Below are 20,310 nucleotides of genomic sequence, written 5' to 3'. Positions count from 1 at the left end.
ATATACTAACTTGGATTATTGGTATTATGGATTACAACGAACATGGACGACAACGGTAATACCATTTCATTATTAAAGGTAAATGTTGTTAAACACACCCGACGTAACCAGTGTACATGTATAGGAATACTAATTGGGACACCATACGTTTCAGACCGAAAACTAGATCGAAACTGATTAATTAGATCTATTATACAGAGCAATTATGACACTATATACTCATGGAATCTAAACATATTATGTATTTATAATTTATAGGAATTGTGATGGAACTCTAAAATCAATACTAATACAACAATCAATCAATGCATGTTTAGACGAACTTTACCTGGCATTGTAGTACTATTGCGTGGATTGCAACATATATAAATATATCTATATTGAAAAAAGGAACTAATTCTTGGAAAAAACCTACCGATAATATTTTGGATTACCTAACTTTGTGTTTATTTGTGTTCTAGTTTATAGAAACCTTTTTGTACTTGAAGAATGTATTTAGATCGTCGAAAAGATTAAAACATGAAAAAATCCACATGGAGGTTGTTCGTGTGTGCCTTTTGCTTCTACTTCAGTTTTACATTTCTTTTATGGTCGACAGAACTTCATCAGAAAGATTTCTCAAACAAGCCACAAGTTCATAACGTAAAGCATGTGTTCAAGGTTGTAAAACCAAATAATTCTACGACAAATGAGAGCTTAATAGAAGTACCCGAACATTACTGGAGGAACGTAACAACAATTCCGCACAAAGCCTTTTATTATTCAGCATATGCACATGCATCGAATGTCATCAGATTGTTCGGGACAATTGAGAAAGGTCTGAAAGATGGTTTAGAGTGTTGTTTCTTTACAAACAGAGGAGATAGTGTTGCTGAAAGGAATATTGGAGCTCATTACACTGTGTTACCTGAACATAAAGGGCTAAGGTATATGTTTGTTATACTTTTTTTTTGTATTGCTTACAAATTCAGACGTTTGTGTTTTGTTAAAGTTGCCTGTCCGCATAGAGTACACTAATTACTTTTAACTTGTATCATGATTTTATTTGGTGCTAAACTAAGTTTGTATTACAACCTTGTACGTAGCTCTTTGAAAAGGGGTGTGTAAACTAGCTTTCGTTCTCTAAATTTGCATCTGCACAAATATCCACGTTCTTTCTAGTAATACTGAAAAAAATATATAAACGTAAGTAATATTGAAACTTTTAATGTGGCGGGGCATCCTCTTTTATTTATTATTCAGATCTAGACTTATAACACAACACTTTATATATAATATATTTATTTCTCAACAGACCAAATTAAATTGGTATAGAGATACACACAATGAATATTTTATAATGTATATGTACAGACATAAAATTTTTATACATAAACTAAATGACATGCAAGTACATGAGCTACCCAGGAGAGCCTACATGCATGCATATTGACTAGTTATATAAATTTGCACCATAACAGATCACATCAATTCATTAAGTTTTAATAACTGGGAGGGACGAGAGGAATTAGTAAGTAAGTAAGTAAGTAAGTAAATTATTTATTATAGTGACATATGTAAATTATTTACAGATTATAAACATATAATATATTATAAATATTAATACACCCAGCCCATTGGACCTATAAGTCACCTCAAATAAAATTAAATAATTATAAACGAATTATATCACGTTCTAATCTTTTGTTGACGTTAGTAAATTTCAAAAATATTTAGACATAAAAATATTTGTAAACAAAAATTTAAGCTTTGATCCACATTCGACAAAAAAATTGCCGTTGAAGCTAAATTGTATACCTAAGTAAGTAAGTAAGTAACTTAGATTATTTATTATAGTGACTTGTAATTACAGTTAAGTGTGTCAATTAACATAGTTTAACATAATATATACATATACACCCGACCCAATGGGTCTTTAAGTCACCTAAATATTAAATATTAAAGTTCATATCTGATTTGTCGAATTAACTAGCAAACTAACAAACCGATATATTTCGGGGATGGCAAATTTTAAATATTGAACTCTAGATCTGTTTCGTATATCGGTCGACATGCTCACAATTGAAAAGTCAAGTGTTTACCACAACCCTCATTGACTTGATTACACAAACTTTCGGTTCTATTTATTTAAAGTTTTCCGTATTATTAACTTACTTAAGTAGTGTCACTATTATACATAACACGGAAGATTTGTGCATTCATTAGAAATAAAAGAACTAGTATACATACATATTTCAAATACTAATATTTTTTTTGAATAGTATGTTATTTTTTTTAATTTTTCAATACATTTTCAACTCAAGACAGTTACACTATCGAAAACTTCTTATGGAATATTCAATCAGTGTTCAGTCAGGCTGAGGGGCGCACGGGCGGATCCAGCGTAGTGTCACTATTATACATAACACGGAAGATTTGTGCATTCATTAGAAATAAAAGAACTAGTATACATACATATTTCAAATACTAATATTTTTTTTGAATAGTATGTTATTTTTTTTTAATTTTTCAATACATTTTCAACTCAAGACAGTTACACTATCGAAAACTTCTTATGGAATATTCAATCAGTGTTCAGTCAGGCTGAGGGGCGCACGGGCGGATCCAGCCATTTTAAAAAGGGGGTTCTCAACACAGGATAAAGGGGGGGGGGTCCAACTACATGTCCCCATTCAAAAGCATTGATCGGCCAAAAAAAGGAGGATTCCAACTCTTGGAATCCCCCCCCCCCCCTAATCCAAGACATTGTCTAATGACTAAATAACGTGAACATTTTAAGATAATGATCAGCTTGTTGGCAAACTTACAATGGTTAGTTAATAAATCAAAACACGTAAAATAACACGACAGGATGGTATAATTATATAACTAGCAAATACAAAATATAAACCCGACTATGTTTAAGCTCTTGTGGGTTATGAGAGGTCGAAATTAGAACCAAGAGCCAATACATCAAGCAGAAATAATACGATCAAGAGCAATAAGACCCATACATTCAACACAGACTTTTAGTGTGATGTCATGTGCTTTGGGAGGGTAAGACGACCTTGAGGGGGTTTTATCGACTGCTTAAATTGTGTTGCTGTGGCGACAGGCCCCAGGCCCCGGCCCCGGCCGTTTCATATACGTAGTCATCTTTATGCATAAAACGTGTGATAAATGTTTCCATAGTCAAAATATTTTTCAGTGTCCTTTAAAAAATGCATCATAATTTAGTATTTGTCGTCTGCTAAAAAAAGATATGATCCAAAATTGAACCAAAAAAGAAAAAGTAAAATCTTCGTGGTATATAGGCGAAATTGCTTTAACTGTTAAATAATATAAGATCATATAGGTATCATACACTAACATACAGTACCAGTTTATAGTTTATGTCAAACCGGATTTTGTACACCAGGATGAACCCATTATGGTAACAATACAATTTGTAAATACTTGAGGTGTGCAAAAAATCTTTTTCATTCATTCTACTTATCTGTGTTGTGTATTTTATCAGTTAAAATATAATGGTATGATTACAAAGTACATGCAGTAAAAAATTGATTATATAATATACAGTTATCTCTAGATGTCTCGAACTCGGTTGACTCGAAATTACACCAAACACATGATTTGTTCAATTTTATTAGATCTTGAATTTTTTACTAAAATTTCAATAACAGCTTTATATGAAATATTTTGTTGTCATAAAAGACATACAATGTAGCTGTTCATTTCCTCGTCCTTTTGGTCTTCGTTAGATTTTTAGTTGCCTCGTTTGAAATCGGCTAAAATTGACACAAAATGCGACTTAAGCAGATGCAGCATCATAGGAGTATGTTATAAGGCCTCGTGTTAGTTTCCTAAATTCAACAATCAAATTTATTATAACTCCGACTTACTAATTTGTTCAGCAATTAAAAAGACATTAGACTGTCAACCATCGGTATATATCTATATATTTTTGAAATTTCCATTCAAATTTCTTGTGTTTTCTGCAAAATGAAAAATTGTCGAACAGCCTTATATTAAGGTCTTCGATGTGATTATCTATACTATTAAACGAGAAGACCTCATTTTGTGTGTCGTTTCTCTTCCTTCCACAACAAATTAATCATCATGCCTCTGTGTTCTTAGGTAACGTGCATCGTCGCATTTGTCATCCATTCTTATGATTACTCAGATTGAGTTATTTTGGGAGAAAAACGACAAAATAGGTGTCCGGATTTTGTTTCCGTTATCAGACTGACTTTTAGTCATAGATAAGAATCATCTCTTTATAGGGAAAACGGTAGTATTTAATTTTCCCAGCATTAGGTTGGCCTTTTGTGTACCCAAGGCAGGTGAAGGAAGTCAAATTAGGAGCGCTGTGATTGGATGTAAGGGTACAATATATTTTTTATTTATCTATGAATAACTGCAGTGTGTATATTTACAACATAAATTTTGAAACCTATAGAAATATTTTCTAGAGAATTATTTGAAAAGACTTGCAAAATTTCACAAATTTGGTGCAAAATTACGGTGGGCATGGATAACATAAACAAGCTCCGTTGGAAGTTGGTCATGATACTATTTGGCTTTAATTTTTAAAACACAATAATAAAGTACTAACACAACATATTTAACTGTTTTATCCAGGTTTCTATCTTAAAAAGTTGTAAATTTAGAAAATGTTAATATTGTCGCCTATGGCAGAATAAATAGTACCGTTTTCCCTTTATGCATTTCAAATCAGTCCAACTAAAAGCTTCCCGTCAAAAAGTGAAATGAGAAAAAAGAATTTGAAGAAATTTTCACGCTGTCTTTATAAAAATCGTTACTTTTAAAAATTAACATGCAATGACAGATCATGTAAATTAATATTCAAGAAGCTTACAAATTATTGATAACTTGTTTCTTGTCTACCGGAAAGTTTTACGTGTAACTTATTTACAAGTTATAGGATATTTAGTAAAAACATATTATGATAAAAAGATGAATTTTGTTTTAAACAGTTGAGAGTCAAGGCTTTGTAATCCGCATACACTACTTATCCACGTCCTAATTCATTCCTTAACGTACATGTAAACAACGTGACTGTAAAATGACGACATGAGGGAGAGAAAGAAGTTTACATTGCTCTTCATCTCAGTTTATTTTGTTGGTTTGTTTAGAATATGGAAAACAATACATAATGTGCATGAAAAGGGTGGTGACACTTTAGGAAATTCATCCAGATCTCGTGTTCATATCGATGCAATTAGTCAATCTGTACACGTTTCGTCACAAATACATGAAACAAGACTAATTTCACACACGAGATTACAAGATTCACACATTCATTTTAAAACTGACGAAACATCGAGATATGCAGAAGAAACTAATTTGCAATATTGGAGATCGGTTGATAATACTAATGTGAAATTTTATTATTATTCTGCCTATGGCGATATGACGAGTTTTAAAGTACATATAGTCGGATCTTTAAGTACTTCCATTAAGGAACACATAAACTGTTGTATCTACACTTCTAAATCACCAGTGTCAAACTTTACTAAAGTAAGGGCAGAATATTCATTTATACCCGAAGGTAGAAGTCTAAGGTACGTCGAATATAATAGTAGTTTTAAATAATTGGAAATGTTATACATATAGTTTTCTTTAAATACAAATGTATTATAATATAGAGTACGTGTGTCTGACTGTTAATAGCAATTCATACTATTTAACAACAGTTTTATGGTTTGTTCAGTTTTTACAATACAAATTTGACTTACTGCATGCACCTATAGATGTTCTTCGTAATATAGAAATAAGACAGTGGCGGATCCAAAGGGGGGGGGGGGGTCCGGGGGTTGGAACCCCTTTTTTTTTGGTCGATCAATGCATTTGAATGGGAGCATAAAGTTGGACCCCCCCTTTACTCTGGGTTGGGACCCCCCTTTTTAAAATGGCTGGATCCGCCACTGTAAGAAGATGTGGTATGATTGCCACTATCAACGAGACATTTCTACACAAGAGACGGTCAAATTGCATAGAAAATAACAACTGTACATACGGCCTTCAACAATGAGTAAAACACATACTGCATAGTCGGCTAAAAAAAATTAAGGTCCGCAATGACTAATGTATAACAATTCATGTACAAATCAATAAAAGAAAAAAAAAACAAATAGACTATAATATACAGCAACAAGGGATATCCATTGGATTAAAGGCTTCTACTGACTTGGGACCATGTTTTAAATGTATTTTTATGCCCCACCTACCATAGTAGAGGGGCATTATGTTTTCTGGTCTGTGCTTCCGTTCGTCCGTCTGTGCGTCCGTTCAGGTTAAAGTTTTTGATCAAGGTAGTTTTTGATGAAGCTGAAGTCCAATCAACTAGAAACTTAGTACGCTTGTTGCTTATGATATGATCTTTCTAATTTTAAAGCCAAATTAGACTTTTGATCCCAATTTCACGGTCCACTGAACATAGAAAATGAAAGTGGGAGTTTCAGGTTAAAGTTTTTTGTCAAGGTAGTTTTTGATGAAATGGAAGTCCAAGCAACTTGAAACTTAGTACATATGTTCCCTATAGTCTTTCTAATTTTAATGCCAAATTAGATTATTACCCAATTTCACGGTCCATGGAACATGGAAAAGGATAGTGCGAGTGGAGCATCCGTGTACTTTGGACACATTCTTGTTTAAGAAGAAAAACAGCAGTTGTTTTAAGAAAATGTTATGAATTGCCAGCGACGTTCATTTTTGTATTCATTTACGTAAATTAGCATGACAATTTTTCGCTGATACCCCTTCGGAATTCTCTCTGTTTGAAGTTGATCTTTTCATCCTTAATGTTATTATCTTTCAGTATACAAATGTAACTCTAGATCTATAGTATACTTGCTCATATAGTAAATTTGTCATTTTAATTACTTTTAGATTTAAGATATTTCTTTATTATTAAAGATTTAATTAAAGATACAAATGCTATAAACCAGAAACTTCTTTGTAATCTTTTTATAGACGTTATATATATTAATTGTTGATGCATTTTTTTTTATTACCTGAAGATAACCATCCTACCAACTTTTGTCCTAATCTTTTGTGTATTTCGCAATAAAACATGTTTTAAAAATCCACACGATCGGTCTATTTTTTTCTGATAGTTGATGTTACTACAACAATTGACAGAACAATAAGTTAGGGGTTAGGGTTGTCGCGATATGCAGGTTGTAGATACAATGTATAAAAGAAAAAGTAAAGTATTGTGCGTAAGAGTTGGGCGTACATATTTTCTTTAAGATGTTTCATTTTCTAACCCATATTATCTTGTACTATGGTATTATCTACTAAATTTAATTATTTGTAAGGTCATTTCCTGGTATACCAGGTTTAGATAGAGGAAATGAATGCGGATCTTTAATATTATAATGTTATTAAATTGATGATCGTGTACAAGTTATATTGGGTCGAGGTTAGATGTATTGGCTTTGGGGGTAGCTAATGGCCTATATAGCGGATCGAGACCCTATACGACTGTTCGAGGGGGTAAACAGGATAGATTTTAAAGATTATAAAATATTCAGCTGTTGCATGTATAAATTTTCTGACTTTTCCTTCTTCCTTCTCGTCTCTCTTTTAAGTGCCAATCATCTGTCTTCGATGCAGCTTTTGAGTTCTTTTTTACAACCTATTCATGATTATTGTATTGAACATATCTACAAAATAAACAAAGACTTGTGAAAATTAAAGAAATCAACATGAAATACTTTAAATTGAAAAAAGTTAAAGTAAACATTTAAAAAAAAGTATTCCGCCATGTAACAATTTATGTTATGTTTGAACAAGCAGTATAGTAAAAACGGAACAACAGTGTATAAAGGAATATTACTTAAATTATTACTTTATTAAAGCGTTTTCTGTGCGTAATACATATAATGTGTTCAGAATGTCAGTGTGGAAATAAGATCTTATTACATTTTGTTCTTTTTATGTCGTTATTTGATGTATATATATATATAATGTGTTTAGAATGTCAGTGTGGAAATAAGATCTTATTACATTTTGTTCTTTTTATGTCGGACTCGTTATTTGATGTATGTTATAGATACACATCCGTTAGGGCGTTTGCCCGATATGGTGTTTTAATTAACACCCAGATATTATGGATAATGCAAAAGGATGGAGGGGGTCTTTCAGCAATATTATTCTATTTTATGGTTAAGCAGAGTAGATGACTGAGCACTATCCATTTACACTTAATGACGCCTTGTTGTAAATAGAAATACCAAGTCATAATCATAATTATATTTGACACATTAATCCAGACAATATGTATTATAACCTATATGAAATAGTAAAACATAAAAGTGTACAAATCTTGATATTGAGGCCATAAAAAAGAATAGGTTTGTTTGCCAAAACCCTACCTACCCAAAAAAAAAACTGCCTACTCAAATTCTTTTATTGTCCTGATTTGAAGAAGTTTTTTTTAATCAGATAGGCATGAAGACTAATACACATCCGATACGTAAATTTCTTTAAAAAAAAAAAAAAAAAAAATGCCTACCTACCTACCCACTGTCTCAACCTTGGGTAGGGTTTGGGCAAACCAAAATATTTTTAATTGTGGCCTGATTGATTGTGTATGGAAAAGGTAATATCTTTGGTTAGCTTGCTTTTTAGCTGTAAAGTGAAGTCATTACTATGTAAGGTATACTACCAGCCTTTCAAAGTAGTCTTGTCCTACAGACAGATAGATCGGTAAGCAAGCAAACTAGCCAAAGTTATTACCTTTAGCTACATACTCATTGAAATCGGCTGTAAATTAACTAAATAAATACAGGACATGTAGTTTATGTGACATGTTTAAAGTGGGTGTCGGTGTTTGACAGTATTCGCACCATCTCCATTTGGAACATTGGCAATATCATAGCCTGGGACCCTGATATTATGTTCGACACTGACTTTTAAAAGAGGAGTGTGATTTAGGATCCAATACAACATTTCCACATGTTCCAATTTAATCAATAGAGAAAAGACTCAACCACTTAACCATGTGAAATACAATATTTAACAAACTCTCGATAGTTCCTCAATTTTAAATTTTATATATGCTTGATAAACCTAGCATTTTAAAGTTTTAAAATTTAACTATCTCGAGTGGATAATCCATATTTTATGGAAGAACTCCTCGAGATACCACTGATAAAAATAGGAGAAATCGATTTGTAGTGTTACTTTTTTTTATTAGCATTCTTTGGTAAACTATTCATGTATCTATTATTTAATATTTATAAATATTTTATACTCAGGTTTCAAGTGGATTGATTTATAAGAGTTTCGCAAGCATGTTATCATAATTAAACTTGCTATAAATAATATACAAGAATTTTTTATTTTTTTTTTATATAAATGCATGTTCAATATAAATTTGGTGATTTTATATAAAGTGAACAAAAAATGTAAAACCCTTAGTTTTTGTGCGTTTAAAGTAAACATGTATGTTCAGAGTAAAATATGGCATATTGGTGTACATTGGTAGAAATCTCTTATTTACATTGGAAAATCTGGGCTTTATGATAATGCAGTGAAGACTATTTGGGTTCAACACAGGATCCTGTCCTCGCGCACATATGACGAAAACATGTCAGAAGATTTAGAACGTTGACCCGACGAAGAACTTACGATTTAACATATTTTATTATTTTAAAGCACGAATAAATTAATCTTATGCCATTTCAATTTTGTTTACAATGAAAAACATGTTTTTTTGAAGAAAAAAATAAAACTGCTCGATAGCTGGTCCAACGTATAAAGAGACATTTAAGGCATCTCACCTTTTAACATACCACTTGTAGGCAGTAAACGGTCCAATATTTATGTAATATGTTATACTCGTGTTGCTTTATGGCAAAGGTTGTCGATATTTCCATGAAGCAAAACTATATACTGTATATATTAAAAGTGAAATAATTGGCCACAAAGGAGTTTGCTCACAAAGAACAAAAATTGACCTAACTTGATTTTGCTGTTTTGTAATCTGTCCAAACTACTACAAATTTTACGATCTTACATTAATTGACTAGGATTGTCAATTGTCCTACCGAAGGTCGATGGTTCGATCTCCGGGGAATCCAGCATCATCCACCAATAAAGATAAACATAATCAATCTGAAAGTACAATTTCTACTAACAAAAAACACGAATTATTTCAGGTACAAGTATGTGGGTAAGATGAGCTTTCATTCGAATATATGATTCTTGCAGTTGAGCGCAAGAGATCGAATGAAAAACTATTAATTTTCTTATTTTCCTTGTCATTTTAATTTGTATTTGTATTTCCGAAGAATGACCTCTTGTAACACATTGTAAACGTGTCTGAGTGTTTTCTTAAAAAATCTTGAAAAATCTTGAAGAAATAAAACTATTATTTTTAAAAAGAGCTGTATTGGATCATGATCACGACAGGTATATATTTGGGGACTAAATCTTGAAAAATCTTGAAGAAATAAAACTATTATTTTTAAAAAGAGCTGTATTGAATCATGATCACGACAAGTATATATTTGGGGACTTATAGATAAAAATGCCAATTATAAACCAAAGACAAAGGATTGAAACTTGAAGCCATTTACAAAGTTGACTGAACATTTTATGTTGACTTTTTGTTACAATTTAACGGGTTATTGTTTTTCATAGGGATAATCTGAGTATTCTAAAGATTAAATTTGATATGATCTATCCAATTAAACTGATATTTAAGATCACAATTTAATAGATTTATTTAACAAAGTGTTAGCAGTTTAATTTTAATATCAACGCATACAATTTTGATATAAAAAAAAAATGCGGACCAAATTTTCGTGTATTTTCTGGCAACCAGTATCACATAACTCAGTTCACATTGGAATGGATCAAATTTTAAGAAATTATAAAGTATCAAACGTTTAAACAATTCAGTTCATATTCTAATGGATCGAATCATAATGTCAAAAGTGAAACGCTGCAGCCACGTTCAAATCATTATGATGATGACGTTGTTTGTGTTGTATCTGTTTGGCTTTGGATATATCTATAATGGCTATTTCTTCAAGGACTGTTGTTCTTTAGACATTTTTTTTTAGAAGTTCTGGATATGCTGACAGGAGATTAGATAAATGGCGCGAGTTTGTTACACGTGATACATACATGTATTCCGTTCACGTGATCGAAAACGTGGCCCGATTCGTAATATGTGATTTATTAGTGAACCGGAAACCAGTTGCATATTGCTGTTACTTTGATTCTAACGATACTTTATTGTTAAACGATAGTGAATTTCAAGTGCAATATTTCAGAATACCGGAATTCAGGTTAAACTAACGGCAAGTATGGTACATCTGCCTGTGTCGATAACACCCATCCCCTAACCTTTGAATGTCCACAATAGTTGTAAAAAATAATGATGTCAATTTTTACATCGGATGACCGTGAGGGCATTCCGGTGTATTGCTGTCACATAGATTTCCATTACGTAACTTTCGTGTTGGGATTGTAACCGATCTATAAACATGATAAATACGCATATCCTACCGTAGTCTAAAATCGTTCATCTTGTCAGTTCGTTAGGTATTTGTGTTTGAACTTAACACACGGGGAAACTCCGCATTGACGTCACTACGCTACTTCCGGCGTAGAAAAACAATGTAGAATACGTTTTTTCTGCACTTTTGAATAAAAAAACATTTCTGAAGGTAAGTTTTCATTGTTGTTCTCAATTATTGCTAAAAAATGCCAAATTTCTAATGCCCGTTTCAATCCCGACTTCCGAATGTCTAAAAACATTCTAGAACTTCACAAAATCCCACTTCCGGCCTCCATTGCTTTGTGTACATTCCATTCAGCGTCATCAATCTTGTGGCAGGCAATACAGGTCAAGCAAATCGTATTTTTAGGAATTTTAAAATGACATGCTCCTTACGTCTTTCGCGATTTTCCCGCGAAAAAAGCCCAACCAAAATGAAAGGAAAACTAATTGAAAAAACGATGCCCATGCCATAATTTTGAACAGGAATATAGAGTAGGTTAATGAAAATAATTTACGTTTATTTTTCATAGAATTTTCTTTTTATTCATTATAAAAAGATCGATATTCTGACCATCATGACTGTAGATAAATATTCATACAGAATTCCATTGATGTCAAAAGGGATGGCAAAAAAAGAGTTTTCCTGTTGAATAAAACCCAAAATTATTGCAAACTATTTTGAAGCAATATCCCACAAAGAAATAACGTAATTGCCGTAGACTGGAAAATCCCCTAATTGACAGTAGAACAATTTGATTGGGTAGAACGAATTGACATCACGTGATTTTGACGCCATTGAAATTTAAATGTAAACAAACAAGGTCAGAAAGTTCAGTATGGGACAGCATCGTACATTTAGTTACTGACAAATAATTATGAGTTACCAAGCTTGACAATGCATGGTAATAAAAAATGAAAGCTAAGTGTACAGAAAAAATAAGAAAAAAATAGCCTTAGGATAACGACTTATCATTACACCTGGATACATTATGGAATCCAAAATAACATTCCTTATTGCTTGTTACAAATTAATTTTTTTCAATGGATACTCATAAAAATATTTTTTTAAAACATAAATTAATAATATGAACATTTTTGTCGTTAGAAATATAGGCCTATATATAAGTAAAACATCTTTAATAGCTATGCATACGTACAGAAAAAGTGTGAAAAATATGCGGAAGAATATCTCAAGAACGTTTGCAATCTCCCATACATAGTTATCGGTCTTTGCTCTCTCTCAAGGACAGATAAATCTGCATGGGACATTGAACGTTTTCCAGGAAAATATCAATGCCTACTCAAATCCAATCTATTAGAAAAATCGAAATATTACAGAAGAATGTCCACCATGTATTTTCACTGCACCATTGTTAATATACTAGAATCCAAATTAATCGGAATTTACAAATATGTTGGTGAGGTGACCTTACGATGTAAACACATTTTAGTAAATATATTACATGTGAAACTAGGATTGTTGCCAATTGAGCAAGAGATGTAATTAAAAAAGCTAAATTAATTCTATTTTTACTGTGAAGCTGTTTTAATTATTTTTGACGATTATTTTTTTTTGCCCCCAGAACGTACAAAACATAATGAATTAAGGTTTTGCTACGAGTTTCGATTGTTTCATTCCCAGGACCATTTAATATATATGGGCTTGAATAATGTATAACTCATAAAAAAAAACCGTCAAATACCAAAGTCAATGATTAAAATTTAAAACCATTTACAAAGTTGGCTGAACTATTTATTACAATTTAACAGGTTTTTCATAGTGATAACCTGATTATGCGCATTAAATTTGATATCATTTATCCAATTTTGTCAATTCTAGGAGCCGATTTGGTTAAAGAGTATTTGGATAAATAGTCCGTAAAAGAAATGTTGTATGTTCTATGGTCGGGTTGTTGTTTCTTTGACACATTCCCCATGTCCATTCTCAATTTTATTACCTTTCGACCAGTATTAAAGTGTTAAACGTATTTTACTAAAATGTACACGTTGACTTTACATGACTGATTGATTATTCAGTTACAGATGTAATATCTTTTTTATACAAATAATTCAAATATATTCCAAATTTCAAATATGATGTGGTGTGGTTTAGCGCTTTACGTTAGAATTGAGTCTCTATCTATTGTCTACAAACAGTTTGAAACTTACTAGTTTAAGCAATAACCAATCAATATATATCTTAGATTGCTTGGTGACCGTAGACGCGGGGGCATAGATTTATGTTCGTGAGTTCACTATAAAACTGAGAATGGAAATGGGGATTGTGTCAAAGAGACATTAACCCGACACAAGAGCAGAAAACAATCAAAGCCACAAATAGGTCTTCAACACAACGACAAAATTCCGCACCCGGAGGCGGTCTTCAACTGCCCCCAGAGCCATTATGTATAAAAGTTCAGCACAAATGGACGTCACACTAAACTTTGAAACATATAAATGAAACGATTAAAAAAACCATTCTAGAATTAAAAACCAATTGTTCAATTGAAGGTCTTTCCACATCAAAGTTATTAAAAAGAAACTAGTTCCGGTTTACTCAATTTTAAAATTGGCATCCAATTATAAGTTTCCTTGTACTGATAGGATAAATAAATGGTTTCTATCTATTTTTGAGTGAAATAAGGGAGATAATGTGCTACTTCCGGTGAAGTTAATGTCACTTCCGGTCTCATATGAAAGCTTCTTTCACACTGATTCCAAAACTATATAGTTTCTATATACTTTTGTATGTAGAACGGGAGATAATTGGCCACTTCCGGTTTATGGAAAGTCATTTCTAGTCTTGAGTGATAAGTTTATGTATCTATATTACAAAAGATATGGATTCCAAGTACTTTTATAAGAAAAAAGTGCCAAAATAGCTACTTCCGGTTTTCTCAAGGTTACTTTCGGTTGTCATTTTTCAAGGTCATATGTCACCTTACCTTTTGTTAAATGCAAAAACAAGTGAAAGTTACAATTTAGAACTTGACCTTGACCTTTGACCTTCACCTTTGACCTTGACCTCATTTCCTAAGTTAGGACCTAGGGACCGCAAATAAAAACATTCCAGGGTTATACAGTTAACGGTTTATGAGTTTAAAATACATACCAACAAATTTATTTGGTAAAGGTAGATAACTCCTATAAAATTTCATCGAATCGCTTCGATCCACATAAGTCAAAAATTTCTGAGGATGTAAGGAACAATTTCTAAAAAGAATTTTGTCGATATCTTTTTTTTTGTAATTACGAAGGAGATGCACACATTTGATAACTCTTACAAAGAAAATTGTTCGTCTTAGCAGGGTGAAATTTAAAAGCACATAAACTACGATACAATATAAGAAATGTTTAAGCGACATATTGTGAAACTAAAATTTTAAAAATGTGGCGGATTTTTTTTAATAATAATCAGAAGAAATACAATAGGTCTTTCCACAGAAAAGTGGAAAGACCTAATAAGAAAGTCCCGAGTTTCTGACTTAGAACAGGCGCAATACCCTATATCACTAGCCAATGTGGAATTAGTAAACACCGTGAGCAATCCACACAGTAGAACTAAATTTAAAAGAAGTCTGAATCTGTCGTTGTACCAAATTATGCAACAGAAGGTATTACAAAGAAGCGAAATTGACCTTTCATTCACGATTTATATTGAACTGTACATTTATTTTCTTTCTGAAATTAAAATTAAAATGAAAACGCCTAAACACTAATTTCGAAAGACGTTACTTACAAATTAAAGTTACACTTTAAGTGTACATCTAAATATAAAGTTATTTCACTTCAGGTGGTATACATATTACAGTTTGCTTATGTCAGACCAAGTTATTTATAATTTTAAGTGGTTTTTAATAGCTGTCCGAGATATTTATCTCAGTGTATTGTTTGATGATGATATTTTTTTGTTTTTTGTTTTGCTTTTTGTTGTTGCTTTGGGTATGGATTTGAGTTGTGATTGGCGATTGTAGACCCTTTTTGTGAATAAGAAAATATTCTTCGAAAAGGCCTATTAAAAATGCCTATGTTTCCTCTAACATGCTAAAAAATAGGGATAAGAAAGCAAATTATTATTACTTTTTAAAAGTTTTTGACTGGTTTAAAAAGGTGAGAGTTTGATTGCAATGTTGCTTGTTAAAAAAAAATAACAAAAAAATCTAGAAAGTAAGGATAGCAAAAACATAGTTATATTTTATAAGACGGAATGTAACTGTTAAGAGTGCAATTGCTAAAGGAAAGCATGTTATTATTGTACATGTATTTCATTTCTTATCAAAAAGAATATGACCAAAACTATTTGATAAAATGCAAAAATCAAAATGACCCCCTCTAAAAACAAAAAACAAAATCCCAACAAAACGGACAAGACCCTTGAAAAACACACACACCCTAAAAAAAGAATAAAAACAATGACACAATACAAAAAAAAAAAATCCCTGTATTGTCATTAGTTATCCCAATTTCTTATTCTTACAACTGAGATTTAATTGTAGCCTAGCAATTCGTTGGGAATTTCGTATAATACTATTATGTAAATATAAATAATGGTTCATTCATGTTAGCCGGTAAAGCAATTTACGCCATTAAATGTATTAATCTAAGTTTTATTACAACTTTTTAAAAAAACACAAAGGAATCGGTTCTGTTTGGTATATCATAAGTTACCTGTAGGTTAGGATCCAAGGTAAAATCATTCTATCCTGATGACGAGATCTAATGACATAGGGTTCAATCTGGGTGTATAAGGGGAAACTGGATCCCCATCATTTTTCTTTTAAGAAAAATGGTCATCGGAAACCCTGGTTAAAATAACTTTTCAAAAACAAGTTTCGTTTATAAGTCAATAATGAATAAGGCTTTAATATTTTTGCGGGGATATACCGAGTTTAAACCCAAATTGTTCCCCAAACATTCTTTGAATGTCGTGTTATTTGAAATCCTTTAATAATTGTACACAATAAGAAAATAGCCTAAATAAATATAAATATCAATATCTGTTTGTTTTTGGAACCTATATTGACAAATAATACAATAAGTATATATGTAAATTGATCTGGTTAGGGTTGAGAGAGTAAAGGTTCTTAACATCACCAATACTACATTGGCTTAATGTTTGCTTCAAGTTAAATTCGGAAATCATATTGATTACGTTTTCCTGATATATTAATGGATGTAAATATTCTGGAACAAAAATTCACAAACCTTATTCAAATCAAAAGGAATACAATGATGATTTAAAATTATTCTCAGTGATTGATTTTTCACCTGGAATATTTTTTCCTGAAATACTTAAGCATTTAATTTGCAGACGACATCATCTTAAATGGGCAGACGTCGCCTTAGAGCTTTATTTTACGGTCTAATTTTCTGTGGTGTTACTTTTTATTGTTGCTTTCTTGGATTTCTTCTTGTGAAAATACGAGAATTAAAACATAAAAATACTGCAACAAGTTTCGATTTCATTGATACTACAAAGGAAACATGGCGTCATCGTGGTGTTACCAGCAATAATCACGGTTGTAATAAGGTTTCAAATAACCCGTATGGATTATTGAATTTATTTACCACTATTTTCCTTAAACCGTTATGGCAGAATGTTAGTTTTTGCGATAAGACTTATGTATTTTCTGCGTTCTATCACAGTGAAGATCTAATAAGTATAATAACAACAACTACCCGTAAAAGTTTGTTAGATAGGAACGTGCAGTATCAATGCCGATTCTTCAATGAACTTTCTCCTAATGCTTTAAATACTTGTAATGAAACTATAGTAAAAAGGAAAGCAATGCCGGAAAACCGCGGGAAAAGGTTTGTCATATAAAAAAATAGAAATTGTAATTTACTTTAGTTTTCCACGAATGAGGTGTTTTCGTTGGTACAACATGTTTGTCCGACTATAACCGTAGTCGTCACGTGTAAAGCCATGCTCTTAAAGCTTTATTTGTTGCTTCTTACCCAGGTACATGACTTTTTTTAGAAATAGCTAAGGAGTAGACCGACTTGAAATGAAAATAAAACTACTCATCATGTCGATCATACTAGCTCAAAGCAAGATTAACGTCCAGAATGCATTATGATTCTATTTTATTGTTATTTGTTTATTAGTTATCTGCCCATTTAATTGGGTTGCTATGGGTATAGAAAATGTGATCAGGATTCCTCCTATTAAGCTTTAATTCCATGCAGAGGAGCAGGGCATTTGTTTGGCTATTTAGATAAATAAATGCGTTCTGTCAAGTCTGGCTGAATCGAAAATTTAAACTGATGACTTAAGGAAGCATATGTCAATTTCTCATCACTTTAAGAACTCTGCAACAATTCTATAAGAGATCCATAGGCGTCCTATAGTAATACGAAATTCGATTATTCCATCTTTTTTTTAACTTAACTCCAACCAATCAATCAACAAATTAATCAATCAATCGATCAATTAACAAATCAATCAATCAATCAATCTTCCATCATTGGCATCAGTATTGCTAGTGTACTGATAAAATGTTGAAAATGTTGATACCGAAGTGAATGTTGTATTCATGTAATAATAAGTGATGATTCTAACATTTAGACGTAGAGATAACCTCTTTTATCAAATCCAATGATATGTACAAATGTAGATATCTATTTAGACCATGTGCACTCCACATACATCTACTTTTGAATAATGTGCAACGAAATGTACAAAAAATTATGTACATTTATGACACTGCACGTAAAATCTACAATCTTAAATATAAAACTGTTACATGTACACATCTCTTTATATTTTAAATTATATACTTAATGATGCTTACAATTATACTTTAAGATAACAGAAAAATATCGTTTCCTATTTTTTTTCTTATTTCAGATACAGTGCTGCATTTTATACATGTCCTTTACCAAAGTCGACTCGTCCATACGCCGTATCATTGTCAACCGATCATTGTAAATCTCCGTCAAACATATTGCCAATAGTTTATCCTCAGCAACAGCAGAGAAAATTTACTGTCTGTGTTTCTCCCTTGAATTACCGCTACAGTAAAGCATACGAACTGGTGGAAATGATAGAATTCAATAGAATATTAGGGGCAGACTACTTTGTGTTCTACAATTATAGCACAGACTCTAATGTGGATAGGGTTCTAGAATATTATAAAGAACAAGGACTAGTGGAAGTTTTAAAATGGAATCTTCCAATGAAGGTTGACACGTGGCCAAAGAAAAAAGAGCCTGTAGAAATTCATTACTTTGCTCAACTTGCAGCTTTAAATGACTGTTTATATCGCAATATGTATCTCAGCAAATACGTTGTCTTTCAAGATTTGGATGAATTCATTATACCAAAGAAACACTTAACTTGGTCCGATATGATGGAAGCTCTTCCGAAAGGTTCCGGTGCTTATATATTCAGGTGTTTTTTCTTTCGAAAAGAATGGCCAGATACAACGAAAAACTTTGAAGGTAAAGACAAAGCTCAAAAATATAAAATGAACACTTTATTGAAGCAAAAGCGAGAATCGAAAGTACTTGGAAAAAGCCATCGATCGAAATATATTGTTGATCCGAAACAAATAGATACTGTCGGAATCCACAATATTTGGCGGTACCGGTCGGGTACTAAAGCCCATTTTGTTGATCCAGAATTCGCACGCATGCATCATTACAGGGATTGGTTAAATCCAAACGATGCTAACACAGGTGTTGAGGATAACAGGACTATGGTTTATAGAAATGAATTATTACAGAATACAGTACATGCATGGGAAATGTTAAAAGATGTGCCTTTAGGACCAATCAGTCATACTGATTCATGAGCTCATTTTTGCAATTTGTGTCAAAGGAGATTTGACACTCTAATTAATGCCAAACAACATTTAGTTTATTTGTTTTTATAAAAATGTTGAATATTATAAATATTGAATTTCAATAGATTTCATGTTTCATATTGCAATTTATAGAAGTTCAACGTTTATGGAAGTTATTTCATAAAAAAATGAGATGTGGTATTATGACCAATGAGACAACTATTCACCTTAGTTATAATGAAGTGATAGTTAACACGTATAAGCCACTGTACGACCTTCAACAATAAGAAATACCCATACCGTATGGTCTGCAATAGCATTTTTGCATATAGTTATCAGAACAAGTCATGAATTTGGTTCCAGTAGTATTTCTACTGCATTATGGGAGAAATGTAGGGGGATTAGTTCTCAAAAAGGAAAAAAAGTACACACAAAAAAAGACAGAAGATAACAAGGGGATTTCTAAAACTAATAAGTCGAGAGAAACGGACAACGTCATGGCAAAGAAAAAAAACCAAAAACGATGGACAACAAAAAGACTTAACAAGTTCACAAAACACTACTTAGCAGCACGAACGCCACGAAAAACTAGGAGTGTACTGAGATGCTGAAAAAATTATACAATAAAAAACACAACTGAGAAAAAGACAACACCATAGCACAGATAAAATCTTTAACTAACTTATGCACACAAACACTAGTCGTCAAAACACTACACTACTACTAAAGCTAAAGATTTAACAACACGAACCCAACAAAGGCCGGACAAGAAATGAGTTCCTGCGGAACGGTAAACATATGTATTCGTCGTGTAACTGTTAAAAGAAGAAAGCGAATTTATAAACCAGCAAATGAAGACCGAATTGTGGTTAGAACAGGTGGTACAATATCTGATCTTCAATGCCGTAACGGTTGATAAGATCATGATGGCATCCGTAAAACTTTCTAAAAGGTTACATTAACTTTACCATTAAGAATCATTGCTTTAATAGTTTTCTTTTA

General features: G+C 32.0%; 1 protein-coding gene across 1 annotated transcript; it reads left to right on the top strand.

Annotated features, from left to right (window-relative positions):
- Positions 1-5,153: 5,153 nt before the first annotated feature.
- Positions 5,154-19,430, top strand: LOC143080115 (beta-1,4-galactosyltransferase galt-1-like). The gene is made up of 2 exons (XM_076255803.1): positions 5,154-5,564; positions 18,372-19,430. Exons 1-2 carry the CDS (start codon positions 5,413-5,415, stop codon positions 19,315-19,317), a joined length of 1,098 nt encoding a protein of 365 aa, XP_076111918.1. The 5' UTR covers positions 5,154-5,412; the 3' UTR covers positions 19,318-19,430.
- Positions 19,431-20,310: the final 880 nt, after the last annotated feature.

The sequence above is a fragment of the Mytilus galloprovincialis genome, chromosome 6, assembly GCF_965363235.1.
Source record: "Mytilus galloprovincialis chromosome 6, xbMytGall1.hap1.1, whole genome shotgun sequence".
Taxonomy (NCBI): Eukaryota; Metazoa; Mollusca; class Bivalvia; order Mytilida; family Mytilidae; genus Mytilus; species Mytilus galloprovincialis.
Note: the sequence above shows the minus strand (reverse complement) of the source record. Positions and strands in the feature narration are given on the sequence as shown.